The sequence below is a fragment of the Rutilus rutilus genome (genome assembly GCF_951802725.1).
Source record: "Rutilus rutilus genome assembly, chromosome: 14".
NCBI lineage: Eukaryota > Metazoa > Chordata > Actinopteri > Cypriniformes > Leuciscidae > Rutilus > Rutilus rutilus.
In genome coordinates, this window is record NC_140219.1 from 7,231,447 (window position 1) to 7,246,606 (window position 15,160).

The 15,160-nt window shown below is 37.4% G+C and overlaps 2 protein-coding genes across 3 annotated transcripts; one reads left to right on the top strand and one right to left on the bottom strand.

Annotated features, from left to right (window-relative positions):
• Nucleotides 1–243: 243 nt before the first annotated feature.
• ctsf (cathepsin F) lies at nt 244–10,727 on the bottom strand. Its single transcript, XM_084431073.1, has 14 exons — nt 10,330–10,727; nt 9,339–9,458; nt 8,924–9,005; nt 8,667–8,725; nt 8,484–8,556; nt 7,588–7,701; nt 7,246–7,394; nt 6,337–6,433; nt 5,727–5,807; nt 5,485–5,604; nt 4,677–4,741; nt 2,497–2,587; nt 2,255–2,313; nt 244–1,187 (listed from the first exon to the last, which is right to left on the bottom strand). Exons 1-14 carry the CDS (start codon nt 10,564–10,566, stop codon nt 1,113–1,115), a joined length of 1,422 nt encoding a protein of 473 aa, XP_084287199.1. The 5' UTR covers nt 10,567–10,727; the 3' UTR covers nt 244–1,112.
• Nucleotides 10,728–11,025: 298 nt separating this feature from the next.
• trpt1 (tRNA phosphotransferase 1) lies at nt 11,026–14,108 on the top strand. 2 transcript variants are annotated; one of them, XM_084431075.1, is made up of 8 exons: nt 11,026–11,143; nt 11,213–11,310; nt 11,402–11,483; nt 11,713–11,882; nt 13,228–13,405; nt 13,609–13,665; nt 13,768–13,878; nt 14,001–14,108. In XM_084431075.1, the coding sequence occupies exons 2-8, from the start codon at nt 11,251–11,253 to the stop codon at nt 14,021–14,023; spliced, it is 681 nt and encodes a 226-aa protein (XP_084287201.1). In that variant the 5' UTR covers nt 11,026–11,143; nt 11,213–11,250; the 3' UTR covers nt 14,024–14,108. The 2 variants fall into 2 exon arrangements, with proteins under 2 accessions (XP_084287201.1, XP_084287200.1); XM_084431074.1 differs by having other exon boundaries at nt 11,039–11,310.
• The last annotated feature ends 1,052 nt before the right edge of the window (nt 14,109–15,160 follow it).

Genomic DNA, 15,160 nt, shown 5'->3' on the forward strand with positions numbered 1-15,160 from the left:
TCCACTTTTAACTCTGGTATACTTAATATTTTGTAAGACACACTAGCCCAGCGTGTCGAAACAAATCAGAAACCTCTGAGGTTAACTAGTTCTCTTGCTTCATTTCCTGTTGCGATTGCTTTCATCATGGATGTTTTGTGCAGTTTAAAATGGCTGAAATTAAGACTGAATTTAAGCCTGAATATTGCTTGATTATTGAACTAACAAAAACATGGCAGTTATGACAGCGTGAAGCACAACGGACACATTTTGGGAGTTTATTCAGCAACACAGGTTTGATAATGCATTAGAGATACAGCTGAGAGATTCATCTTTTCTAACACAAAACCTCAAAGAAATCTTTCATTGTGTGTTTGGAAGAAGCATCGACAACTTTTTCCCATGCATCCAAATATGCTCAAAAATGAGGAAGATGTGGGGGGAGGGAAAAGAGCCACGCTTGCATTAACGGAATGATCACAATATACTGTGCAAATTCATAGTGTGCAAAATCTGGTTTCCAAGACTAGTAGCTTAAAAATATTCTGTAAAATGCACTCAGAAGTCTAAAATCCACTGTTGAAAATTGTTAATTGCTAATCTATTTAGCAGGTTTAAAAGTGAACATGACACAAGCTCAATTCAGTGTTTCTGGGATTAAATTAAAAGTTATATAATTAAATACAGAACAACAAAACTAAAGTAAAGCACAAAATATTTAACTAAATTATCTAAAATCACAACACGTTTTAATATCTGTATCAGTAACATGGTAAACAGTGTGCTGTTATCTTGTCCTTTGCTATTTGGTTATTTGCTGTGTCCGTAACATCACTGCACATGAGGATCTGAGGTAAATTATGTTAAATTCAGCTATTCTGAATGGAATGACTGATGACTAAAGCACATGATCTCAAGAGAAAATACTTCACATTTTTGAGCTACGGAAATTATGTGCTTATATGGATGAAATATGTTCAGAATGTGTTTTAAACTATTGTGTTCACAGGTCACATGATGACAAACCTCTGTAAAGAATCATCGCATGTTCAAAACTGTTTTGAATTTGTTTTGTATCCATGCTCTTTTGTGTGTGTGTGTGTGTGTGTCTGTGTGTGTGTGCGTGCGTGTGTCTAATTAACAACTGCAGATGAGCACATCTTGTTGATTCCACACAGTTTGGATCCTCTGTACAGGTAATAGTAACCCTATAAAAGAAGTATATGAAAGACTTTAACATTTCTGTAATAATAGATATTACATAGTCTACAGACATACTTATAAGTTATGAGCAGGACCAAATGTTGTCAAGAATTGTTATGTGATGATTTTGGCAGAAAGTCTACATGTATAAGTAATGTAATACTCTAATTATGGCAAATTTTCAGATACTTTTCCATTAACAATTTTCTAACAATCAAACTTAGTAAACATGTTAAAGCGCCCCTATTATGCTATTTTCAAGGTTCCTTATTTTGTTGTACAATAGGTTTACATACATCTAGTCAAAAAACACTTTAATTTTCTCATAATATACACTGCAACATCCCCTCTTTTCTCACAGTGTTTGAAACGGTTTGATAAAGGAATTCGGTCTCTCTAAACCCAACCTTTCTGAAAGTCTGCTCCAATTGGTCAGATTATCCAGTCTGTTGTGATTGGTCTACCACTTACAGCGCGCGTCAGAAAACCATTTGCTTTCGCAGCTCAGAAAACAGCGTCTTCTCGACACGTTGACAACACGAACCAAACTCTTCCAGTCTCAGCTACAACTACAGGGTTTGAGGGTCAAAGTAGACGTGATTCGCGGGCAGCCAATGAAGACCATAGGTTTGTAACAAATTAGCATAATTCCAGCCTATGTAGGTTTTTTGCAGCAAGTAAGACTGTAATTACTGACGACTCGTTTCAGGCACTTCAGAATCGATTCTTTCTTTAAGGAGACAATTACTTTATTTATCGAGCACTTTGATCCTTAAAACTTTGCAGAGCTTTTACATTCACAACCAGTATATTACACACTGCATGAAAGGTTATATTCGAAAAAGCATAATAGGGGCACTTTATAAACATCTGTAATGTTTTTTTTCCAGCATCAGTCAAGAATGGAAGTCTACAGAGGCCGTGCATTTTTAATTTGAGCATATAATTAATTTTTAGATCTCTGCTATTTTCTTAATAATACATGGCATGTGTGACTGAGATACAAGCAGACATGATTTTATTTGCACATGTGATACTGCACATTCAGGTGATTTTGTTTTTCATACTGTACCTGCTCTCCATAGTCCTCTCCCCAGCTGTTCTTGATGGCCCAGAATGGAACGCCATTACCTGCACACAAAAGCAGAAAAACTCTGCATCACTTCGAGCACTACGCGGCTCTGTTTCCTGGTTCTACATAGCTGTAAATGTCTATCCAAGGTAGTTTGAAATGGTCATTTGCAAAGCCTTGCCATTAAACGCCTGAAGTTCAGATCTATATCAGTACAAACCATTTAAATCAAAATAACTCACGTTGTCCGTATCCCACAAGCAGCACAGCATGATCAATCATCCAGGGGTTGCAGAAGATTTTTAGAGGATGAGACACTCCCTTTCTATAGAACTAAAGACATCAACAAAATAGTCTGAAAAGGGCAACTTCAGGAAGTAACCAGGTAAAACAGTATTTTGTTTTTGTTGTACCAGACATATATGCTTGAGTCTACATTAGCACCAGAAACGTGTGCTTTTAAAGGTCCCATTGCATGGATTATTTTATTATTTTAGAATGTTTCCTGGGGTGCCCTTATAATGTTAGTATGTTTTTTTAGATCAAAAGTTGTTATAATTTAGAAATAAAAGGCATTTTTCCTAGCCTGATTTTAGCCATAGACAGTAAAAGAAATGGACACAGCGACCCCATTGGATTCAACGGAGACAAAGTGAAGCCCATTAGAAACTTTTTCTTCCTGGGGGTCCAGCGTACTGCGCAGACTCAAACTGAGCTCGACGACGTAGATGTGACGTGAGCAAACCGTCTGTCTTCTAGTGGCTGTGCCAAGATCAATCTGAATCATTACCTTCCGAAACTCGCAGAGACGGAGAGCGTGAGTAGGAGCTGTCCATGATCTTGGAGCAGGAGAAACTTTTTGTAGGTGTTCTGATTAATTACTTTGTCATTTTGCCTCGACGTCCTGCCGATTGCCCGCGAGCTTTTCTTCCTGTCCATATACGGTAATTTCCTACTGTGCGACAGAGAGTCGCGTGGCTGTGACGCAATCGTTAGCCTACTTTTACAAAAACTGCTTCTACAGGGCCATAACGTAAGCTACAAGGTAATGGAGCCTTTTAAACATTTTCGTGTTTCTTTAGAAATAAATAATGGACAAATGGAGTCTTTAAACGCCTCAGATGTGAAGTTATTCGCTGTCAAAGTGACGCCAAAATGAATGGGAGTCAATGGGATGCTAACTGCAGGTGGGGTTCCGTTAGCCAATGGCGGCGTCCGGGGTGCTTCAAAATAATACAAATCGCTGCACCCTTGATTTTAGCCTCTGATTTGAACACTCTGTTTGAAGGGGCGTGTCTAATGTGAGACTTCAGTGTAACGCCCACTGCTGTGATTGGCTGTAAGACTTCAGTGTAAATGCCCACTGCTGTGAGACTTCAGTGTAAACGCCCACTGCTGTGATTGGCTGACATGCTTGCATATGAAATATCTCGCATTACATGTGGAACTCTCTCGAATACTTTTACTATTACAGCTATTATACGTTTTTACTATTACAGCTATCGAGATTAACGAATCGTGAGAAGTTGAAGTATTTAGATCTATTCCCATCACATAAAAGGTTGCAGTGATGAGCATTGAGCAGATGACAGCCTGTTGATCGCGTGAATGAAGATCTTATCATTGCAACGCAGTTTCTGCACTCTCACTAATGATTTCACCAATGCAAACATGAGGTAAGTACAGTAAGAGCTTCGTTGTGCAGTGTAACAGCATCACTGATTTCATAACGAGTTTTGGCAAGTGTCCAGATAAACTCGCGCTGTGTGATTGACAGCTTGGGCGATTGGAAAGGGATTGTTCTTTGATCGCTTTCTGTATATATATATATATATATATTAATCACAGTTTAAATAAGATTATTTTTATCCTACCAAGAGAAACGATGTGAAGTTGATATTTTAGTCACTGGCTTGATTTACTGATGCATAAACAGTATTGAACGACTTTGAGAGAAAGATTATCTGTCTGAACTTGAACAATTACACATCAGGAATTCACATAACCCACTGGTTCTTCAGAGGCTCGGATGAAGGAACTAAAAAAATATTGACGACAATATTCCCTTATGACGACAAAGGGAAGATTTCTAGATTCGCCCGTCTGAGCTTTCATTTTCTCAAAAATACCCAGGGCTTGGTTTACACCTATCAAAATGTCTAGCCACTGGGGGACCATAGGCAGGCTAGGGGAACTCATATTAAGGTTAAAAAAACCTCATAAAGTGACATTTTCATGCAATGTGACCTTTAAAAAACAAAAACAACTGTTTTCTTATTTATATTCCTCATTACATATTGTTGTAAAGTATGCTGAAGTGTACTACAAATTTAACATTTTATCCAGAACATTGAGGCAATATATTTTCATAACACATTTATCCAAGCTAACAGTATAATTTTCCATTGTTCATTTGTGTTACCTGCATGGCAAAAGCATTGAGGGCAGCAGACACTGGACCATTCTCAGCCAGCCAAGCAGCAATAACTACAAGACATGAGAAAAATCAAGACATTTTAGACTAAAAGACAGGCTGGAAACACACACCACTACTGTAAATGTTTTGGGGTCAGTAAAAAAAAAAAAAAAAAAACTTTTATTCAGCAAAGATTCAATTGATGCAAAGATTCAAATAAATGCTGCTCTTTTTAATTTACTGTTCATCAAAGAATCCTGAAAAATATTTGTCTCCACACAAATAAGCAGCGCAACGGTTTTCCACATTGATAATAAATGTTTCTTGAGCAGCAAATCAGCATATTAGAATGATTTCTGAAGGATCATGTGACACTGAAGACTGGAGTAATGATGCTGAAAATTCAGCTTTGATCACAGGAATAAATTACATTTTAAAATAGATTCAAATTTAAAACAGTTATATTAAATTGTAAACCTATTTCAGCAATGTTTCTGTTTTACTGTAAATTATCAAATAAATGGAGCCTTGGTGAGCAACATTAAAAAAAAAAATCTTACCAACCCCACATTTCTGAACAGTGGTGTATTTCCCTTTAAACACTGGGTGTGCTATAAATTTCAATGGTGCTGCATATTTACATTTAAGTAAGATTAGCTTATAGCTCATATTTCTTTCCAAATGTTCTGATAAAATACATTTGATATTTTTAATTTCCTGCTTTCATTTCCTCTAGTGCAGGTATTTCCCTCATCAGTGTTGTTTTAATGTTTTTAATTTAATTGTGTTTATTATTTTCATCTCTCTCACTCACCGTTTTCATCGTTGGGCAGCTCGACAGAGTTGTTAATGTAGGCGGCCACCTTCCCTGTAGAGAAATCACAGCTCTGCTTTTTTCCCGTGTAGCTGTAGTCTGTTTCTGTCTCAAGACCTCCTTTAGGGGTAAAAAAAAAAAAAAAGATGGACATGGACATTTAGGACATGTTTATTACTCTTACAGATTCCCTGTAAGTTATTTGCCTTCTCGGGAATGACCTCCGCTCTGTTATTTCTTACCTAGCTTCTCGATAGCTTCATAAGCATTAGACGGCAGCCCACCTCCACATGCCTGGTCCAGCCTATCACAGTCCACTAATTCTGTTATGTAAAGAGGTGAGAGAAAACAAAGGAATTTAAACCTTACATTTAGAATAACACTTTTTTCCCCGCTGTTTTATCTCATGTTATGTATGGTGTTTGCTAAGGCAAGGCATTTATCTGGAAGCATTTGTGATATGGACATTGACACCTAAAATCGTGCAGCTTGTTGAGGAGAGGTTTGCTTTTCCTTTTCCACATCACCCTAGCACAATGGTGGAACAAAAAGTTTGGGGTCTGTAAGAAATTTCTTCTTTTTTTTTTAATAAGTCTTATACTCATCAAGGCTGCATTTTGATCAAAAATACAGTAAAAACAAATTGTGAAATTGTTCTAATATGCTGATTTGTGAAATTCTTTGAAAAGTTCACAAGAACAGCATTTATAATCTTTTGTCACATTATACTTGTCTTTTTAGTCACTTTTGATCAATTTAATGCATATTTGCTGAATAAAAGAATTCATTTCTTTCAAAACAGAAATCTTGCTGACCCCTTTTGAACGGTAGTGTAGTACAGTATATATTTACCCTGCTCAGAGAGGGAAAGCAGCTCTCCAGTTTTCTTGAACCACTGTCCCTCGATGTTTCCAGTCACAGAAAATGCCCAGCAAGAGCCACACATGCCCTGCAACCGACAGTCAATTAAAACAATTATATAATAAACCTCTTCATTCAAGTTTAACTCTGCAGACATACAAAGCATTCATATTTAGCTGATGCACTCATCATTCATCATATTAATCTTAATTCAATGAACCCTTATCCCATTGTAAAGCACTCTGAGTGTACTGTAGCATCTAAAAGCGCTATATTAAAAATCAATGCTTCGTTCATTTACACCTACTGATTAAAGGGATACTTCACCGATTAGCATTAAGCTTTGTATCAGTAGAAACCCGGTAGTATTTTCAAATGGCCGTGCTTCCCTCCCTCATGTCCCCCTGAGACGAGAGATTTCTGTATTGTGTGTCTGGAAAAAAAACCTCAGATGATGCAAAAATCTTCATTTGCGTCATCTGAGGCTTTTTTGGCCAGAGGCGAGAGACCACAGCCAGTAGTAGGAGCTCGTTCCGCATGTTTTCAACCCGCCCATAGGGGGTGCGATCTCACGATAAAACTGCGTCTATTCAGTTTCGAGTCCACTAGTAGCCAAGTTGTATCATTTCTTCCGATACTGCCCTCTGTAACCGGTAGGCGTGGCTTGGGAGTGGCCTCGTAGGGCAGCGACGCAAGTGCATTCTGGGAGTTGTTGTCTTTCATCCACATGAGCCAAAAATAAATTTTCTGGCTTTTCTCAGTCTAGAAGGCACCAACTTCTAAAATAATTTCACATTTCTACTACATAAATGACCCAATTTAAACACACATTCATCTTTCCAGCGGTGTAACATCCCTTTAATTCTAAACGGCTGATGCGAGTTAATCTGGCAGTCATACCTGGTTCTTCACAGAACTGACCGCCCCGTGATCCCTCCAGTCCCAGCTGTCAGGAGCGGCCTTGCTGGACGGGGTCGCTGGCTTCATCTCCTTCTTCAAACTCCACTGACTCAGCATTGGGTTCAGGTACATCATTCTGAACTCATCCTCTACACACATCGATATGATTAGTACATTATAGAGAGACTTTCACATGTGTGTGTTTTTGGGACAACAGGAATGCACATCTGAATTATTATTAGTCATACCTTGTCACTCTAAAATTGGCCACTCCTCACTAATTGGTATTTTCCCTATATTTTCCTGAGCAATAAATGATCATCTGAAAATCCATAAGCATACCTGTGAGGTCACTGAACTTGGTGACCCCGTACTCAGCTGACCCCTGTTCCAGGGATTGCAGTGTTTGTGCCGTTTTCATATTCTCCTGGAAAATGCGCAAACGCCTCTCTGCCTCTGTGGAGTTTAGTGGACCAGTGGTTAAGTACTTTTAATGTGTATATGCAATACAAATAGAGATTAACTGACATACTAGTATAGAAAACTTATCAGTTCACATTATGGTATCCATGTGATGGATATTCTACATTAATATAACTACAAATCACTTTAATATACATTAAAATAACTACAAATCACGATTTCACTGTAAACTGTACAAGTGTGACACATTCATTGTAATCTAAAGTACACTGCCGTTCAAAGGTTTGGGGTCTGTAAGATTTTTGAAAGTCTCTTAGTCTCACCAAGCCTTCATTTATGCGATCAAAAATACAGAAAAAACATTAATATTATGAAATATTATTATAAATTATTATAACTATTTTCTATTGTAATATATTTTAAAATGTAATGTGTTCCTGTGATCAAAGCTGAATTCTCAGCAACATTACTCCAGACTTCAGTGTCACATGATTCTTAAGAAATCATTCTAATATGATGATTTACTGCTCAATAAATATTTGTTATTAACAATGTTGAAAACCGTTTTGCTGCTTCATATTTTTGGGTAAACCCTGATACATTTTTCAGGATTCTTTGATGAATAGAAAGTTCAAAAGAACAGCATTTATTTGAAATAGAAATCTTTTGTAATATTATAAATGTCTTTACTGTCACTTTTGATAAATTCAATGCATCCGTGCTCAGTAAAATAATTAATTTCTTAAAGAATTTTTTTTTTTTTTTAAACCTACTGATCCCAAACTTTTGAATGGAAGTTCATATTTGTGTCTTACCTTCTTGGGAGCTGTATGTTCGGTTGTGTGTGATTATAAAGTTTTTAAACTGGGTCAAAAGCTCCACAGTTTCCTGAAACCGGCAAACAAAACAAAAAAGTAATGCATCACGAAAAGCTCACAAAATGTTTAATTAACTGTTGCAAATATTTTATGGCATATTTTAAGTGTACATTGCATTACCTTCATGGGTTTGCCATGGGTTAGGGGTACAGATGCAACCTTTTTGAGCTCCTTGGAAACTAAGACATACACAATATCAAAGTAACTACAAATGCATGTTGGGTAGAAAACCATTAAAAGTGGATGTGTGATAAAAATAACTTTAATTCCTGTCTTAAAACATAATAATGAGTATGCATGTCTGTTTTACACCACAGCAGTGTATCATGTGATGAAGATGATTTGGACAGATCTGCCATCTGTCCCAGGCTACTGACCCGCAGGCTCGCATTTCTGTTTAAGCAGGGTGGATTTACTTTCCCAGGGAATGTCCCAAACCTCAAACAAACAAACCTCCGTCTGTGGAGAGACAGAGAATGGGTGTGGTTTAGGAGAGAGAATGTGTATAGTAAATTTACAATGGGCAAGTTCAGCTTCCGCCAAAGTGGTGCTGTTTTGCTAATTGTTTTAGTATTTGAATGAACAAAAGCATGGGGTCATCATACTGGATTTGTACTAAATGGAATTGCACATTTTGTACATTAAATAAAAATCGCATGCATGCTAATAATGAACACAAAAAAGAATCCCACCTTAAATGGGTCATGCAGTGCATTTTGACTCTTAAGAGTTTGCCATTACAGACTCTGAGTAGTGACGTTTTATTTGGATTAAGGATTAGTGTTTGCTAACCTTCTGTTTGTGGGGCTCTGGGAAAAATTCGCAGGTGTCCACAGTGCTCAGCTCTAGGGATTTCTTACACTGAGTGCTTCCAATCTCTACCATAATACTGTACCGTATACCTTTCACCAGCTGTGGAAGACAGAACAGAAATTAAAGACACAAATCACTCTTTTTGAATAAGGGAATAACTATGGCTCTGTCATATCAAACTTCTATAAATATATTTTTGTAGCACTTTAACATTAATTTACTAACACAAACTAGCAATGTGCAATATATTTTTACAGCAACTTAGTTAATACAAATGTTCATGTTAGTTTACAATGTTAACATATACAATTTCTGATGATAAAAATGTAGTAGTAAATGTTGAGATTAACGTAAGATAAATAAATGCATAAGTACTGTTCATTCTTTGTTCATGTTAACCACTGCATTTACCGAAATCTTAATACATTGGTTACATATTTCAATAAAGATTATATATTTACTTGATAACGATTACTTTTTAATAATAATTTATGTAACTAAATACATACATTGGTTACACACAACAATTATATCACAAACTGCAAGTATTTGTGGTATTTATACAACAGTGGGCTTTAAACGACCTTTAAAAATACCGTCCTACAAACATTGGTAAATGTTCATAAGTGCGCAGCTTTCCTTTTATCTACTGTAATAAACTGCTGCGCTAAAGGCGCGCAGTGTTGTGCTGCTTAAATCCGCTCAACACTGTTATGTATGAGGCCTCTGCGCACGCTCTGCGCTTGTTTACGTCTAATCACATGAATGCGGTAAAAATAACTCCTTATAATAAACTTCATGTCCAGTATCGGAATAACGAATAGTCGTCATAAATGAAACATGAACCATGATAATACAAACAATTATTATATTCTGTCTACAGTTATATTGTATGCAGAATTAATGGTTTTGAATCCGTTAAAAACCTTGTATATATTAGAAATTTCAAACGGATGATTTATAATTTTACCTGTTTGCTGGCCGACAGGATTTTGCTAACACGGCGTATATGCATCGCGTTGGAGCCCATATTATATCGTTCCTCGGCAAATTTCACTGCTTTCATAACCCCCGGGTCAGACTCCGACAGACGGACCGGGGACCCCGGAGCTCCGATAACCGGGCGATCCGGGCCATCTTCTATACCCAGAACCAAAGCGACCAGCACGCAGCAGGCGATTACGGGGTAACCGCGGATAAAGGACATGTTGTCGAGCTCTCGGAACAGAAAGCTGCGGCGTAAGATCAGGCTTTTGGTTTGAGAAAGAGATCGTAAGCCCGCAGTGTTTTGTTGCTCCACACGTCAGTTCAGTCTGCGAGTCGCCCCGCACAAAGATGGAAGACTGATGATGTGATGCCCCTCTCTGTGTCTGGGCGGGGCATGTTTCTTTAAAACCTGAATAATAATAATAATAATAATAAATTGTTTGTTTGTGATTATAATAAGACGACAACTATTGGTAACAAAGGAAACATTTATTTATTTTCAAGATGGTGGGAGGTTACCTTTACGGTCCAACAAATAATATTTTTATTTAATTTAATCTATATTTAAATAATGTTTAATCGATAATTCACTCTTCAAAAAACATTAAATCAGTGCAGTCACTCCCACTAGACGGCGTAGGTAGGATACATAAAACTCAGCAAATATAAAACATTCTTTACTGCCCCCTGTTGGTCAATGGATGGATGGGTTCATTAATGGCTGCTTCCATTATCGAAACGAGAAGTTCAGCAACGAAACCTTATAGAAAGGAGTTTAAAAAATAGTTTTCGTACAGGTAAATAATCCAAGAAGAATAAACGTTATACGAAACAAATTTAACTGCTGTAGCCCATATATCTTATAGCTGTATTTGTGAATGACAATATCACAACAAGTGAAAAAATGGATTGTCAACCTCGAGGGAGAAGAGGAAGAGGAGGGCGAGGAAAACGAAATGAAGAGGTGGGGAAACGATCATTCATTCGTTATGTATTACGCCATTATGTCTGTGCACTGTAATTAATTTGTTATGTCTGTTTTGTGTGTCTTTCAGAGCAGAGATGTGCGCCTGTCTAAATCTCTAACTTATGTATTACGCCATGGTGCCAGTAAGATGGGTTTTCAGATGAACTCGGGTGAGAAGTCATATCCACAAACTATATGATTCTCAACACTCCGTCTGCTTACAAAATTGTTATTTAGGTATTGTGTGGAATGAAGTTCTTGTGGAGGATGGTTCCTGTTAATATTGGACTAGACAGCAAATGATTCATTCACTTAGCACATGTTTTGGATTCAGTTTTTTATTAATTTTTTTATCATCCCTGTTGTCTGTCTGTAATTCTTATGTGACCTTGTCCTCAGATGGCTTTGTATTTGTGGAGGAACTTCTCGCACATCAGCAGTTCCGGTCATTTTCAGTGGAGGATGTGGAGCGAGTGGTGGCCACCGATGACAAACAGCGATTCAAGCTTTGCAACCACACTGAGAATGGTCGTCTTCAGATACGAGCCAATCAGGGTCACTCAGTGCAAGTCAGTGTAGTTCAGAAGTCACGTAAAGTCTACAGTCTTAATTTAAGATATATAGGTTTAAAGTAGTCAAGTAAGTAGACATCAGAAAATGGGTACACTGGTCCACAAAGGCATGGACATGGTCAGCAACAATAAATAACTTTTAAATAAATAACATGCACAATTGGTACTAAAGGGCCTAAAGTGTGCCAATAAAATATCCCCCCACACCATAGGGTTTATGCCCAACATCACATGAACAAACAGGTCTCTGTCGGAGAAAGTGTTAACGGCAGTACTTCTGACTGCTATATCTATGTTTTTTTAAGGTAATCAGCTAATCTAGCTAGTTGTTTTTATGGTTTCTGTTTGATTTAAGTAATTAAATGTTAGTGAGAGAATTTTTTGCTCGCTCCTTTTAAGGTATCTTGAGTATATATTTGTTCCTGTTTTACAGAATACAGAAGTTTGTTGCACATAACCCCCATTACACCACCCCCACCAGCCGGAACCGTTGATACAAGGCAGGATGAATCCATGCTTTCATGTTGTTTACGCCAAATTCTGACCCTACCATCTGAATGTCGCAGCAGAAATTCAGACTCATCAGACCAGGCAATGTTTTTCCAATATTCTACTGTGCACTCTTAGTGAGCCCGTGTGAATTGCCTCAGTTTGCTGTTCTTAGTTGACAGGAGTGGCACTGGTGTGTCGTCTGCAGCTGTTGTTCATCTGCTTCAAGGTACGACAGTCGTCAAGATCGCAAGATACAACTTGAGATGTTCTTCTGCAGACCTCGGTTGCAATGAGTGGTTATTTGAGTTACTGTTGCCTTTCTATCAGCTTGAACCAGTCTGGCCATTCTCCTCTGATCTCTGGCATCAACCAGGCATTTTCACCCACAGAACTGCAGCTCACTGGATATTTTTCAGACCATTCTCTGTAAACCCTAGAGATGGTTGTGTGAGAAAATCCCAGTGGATCAGCAGTTTCCGAAATACTCATACCAGCCCGTCTGGCACCAACAACAATGCCATGTTTAAAGTCACTTAAATTACATTTCTTCTCCATTCTGATGCTCAGTTTGAACTTCAGTGGATCGCCTTGACCATGTCTACTGGCCTAAATGCATTGAGCTGCTGCCATGTGATTAGCTGATTAGATATTTGCATTAACAAGCAGTTGAACAGGTGTACCTATTCAGGTGTATGTATATATAATTTGTGATATACTAATCTAGTTTATTCACTGAAAAGTGTCAAATAAATAAATGTAAATCTTACAGATTCTTTACATTTAAAAAACATGATGCAAATTGTGTGATTTATGTATTCATTTAACTTATCCTAGAATGTGTCTCTTCAAGGTTAAAGATCTGGAGTTGAGAAAGGTTGCACTTGATGATCCGGACTATCCAAGAGAAGCTGTTCATGGCTCATACATGAAACACTGGCCCTCTATAAGCAGTCAGGGCCTCAGCAGAATGAGCAGAACTCACATACACCTGGCACCTGGGCTACCTGGAGAGGGCGAAGTCATCAGTGGTGAGTGACATGCAGTGCAGATTATTTTCTAGAGATCTATATTTCATGTGAGTATGTATGTATGTATTTAGGCATGCATTCATGCACAACAGATTAGGATAGCAGAAAGCAGTCCAGACCAAGATGTGTTTACAGAAGCATGCAATTCACCTTATATGTAATTCAGTTCATTTACAGTTCAACGACCTCTTTTCTGTTTATAGGTATGAGACAGAGTTGTGAGTTGGCTGTGTACATTGATGTTGCGAAAGCTATGTCAGGTATTAAGAAATACATTTTAAAACCAGTATAAAGATAATATACTTTTAAGAATTATAGTGCAGAAGTCCTAATGATCACTCTCCCCTCTGGTTGGTCTTCAGATGGGATTGAGTTCTTCTGGTCCGAGAACGGTGTGCTTTTGACCTCCGGAGATGCTGCTGGGTTTTTAGCACCGCGGTATTTCTCTCGAGTGCAAAGACTAAAACCCTCACGTGAGTCACTGTCACAGCCAGATCATAAACTTACTTAACTCCTAGAGACAGATTCATTTTCTTTCCATGTACTGTAATTAAATAAAAATGCATTTGAATGCATTTTCTTTTTTTTCTTACAGCTTGTGAAATTGAACTACATTAGCTGTTGGAGAAGATCTCTTTCTGACTATAAAACCCAAAATCGGAGATGTTCATTTGACCCATCTAAATAAAGACAACAAAATGTTTCATTTGCACAATCAGGCTACATTAATTATTATCAGGGTTGATTAGACCCCAGAATCAATAGAAATTAGACTGGATTCTGATCAAATGAACAACACCCACAGATGACTTTGGAAAGGATTCATGGGAAGACGTGTACATGTTGGTCTTTTTATTTGTGACTTTTACCTCTTGTAAAACTGCTGTGCAGTTGAACAATGGTTAGCGAATATGCTCTATTAGATTGAGTCATGATGTTCATGCAGGAAATTATGGAAGCTTGTTTCCGCCACAGAATAAAACATTTTAAGAGATAATTGTGACTTTTTATCTCACAATTGCGAGTTTACATCTCGCAATTCTGACTTTATTTCTCAGAATTTTTAGATATAAAGTCAGAATTGCGTGAAATAAAGTCGCAATTGCGTGTTATAAAGTCAGAATTGCGAGATATAAAGTCAGAATTGCGTGAAATAAAGTCGCAATTGCGACTTGACGTCACGCAATTCTGACTTTATAATACGCAATTGGGAGATATAAAGTCAGAATTGCATGATATAAAGTCGCAATTGCGTGTTATAAAGTCAGAATTGTGAGATAAACTATTCTGAGGTAAAAAAAAAAAAAAAAAGTCCTCACAATCACAACTTTATATCTCACAATTGTGAGGTTATATCTCATAATTCTGAGAAAATATGTCAGAATTGCGAGATATAAACTCGCAATTGCGTGTTATAAAGTCAGAATTGCGTGATATAAAGTCGCAATTGCGAGAAAAAAAGTCAGAATTCTGACTTTATAACACGCAATTGCGACTTTATATCTCGCAATTCTGACTTTATAACACGCAATTCGGACTTTATTTCACGCAATTCTGACTTTATATCTCGCAATTCTGACATTATAACACGCAATTGCGACTTTATTTCACGCAATTCTGACTTTGTATCTCGCAATTCTGAGAAATAAAGTCAGAATTGCGAGATGTAAACTCGCAATTGTGAGATAAAAAGTCGCAATTATCATTTATTTATTTTTATTTTGTGGCGGAAACAAGCTTCCATAGGAAATTAAC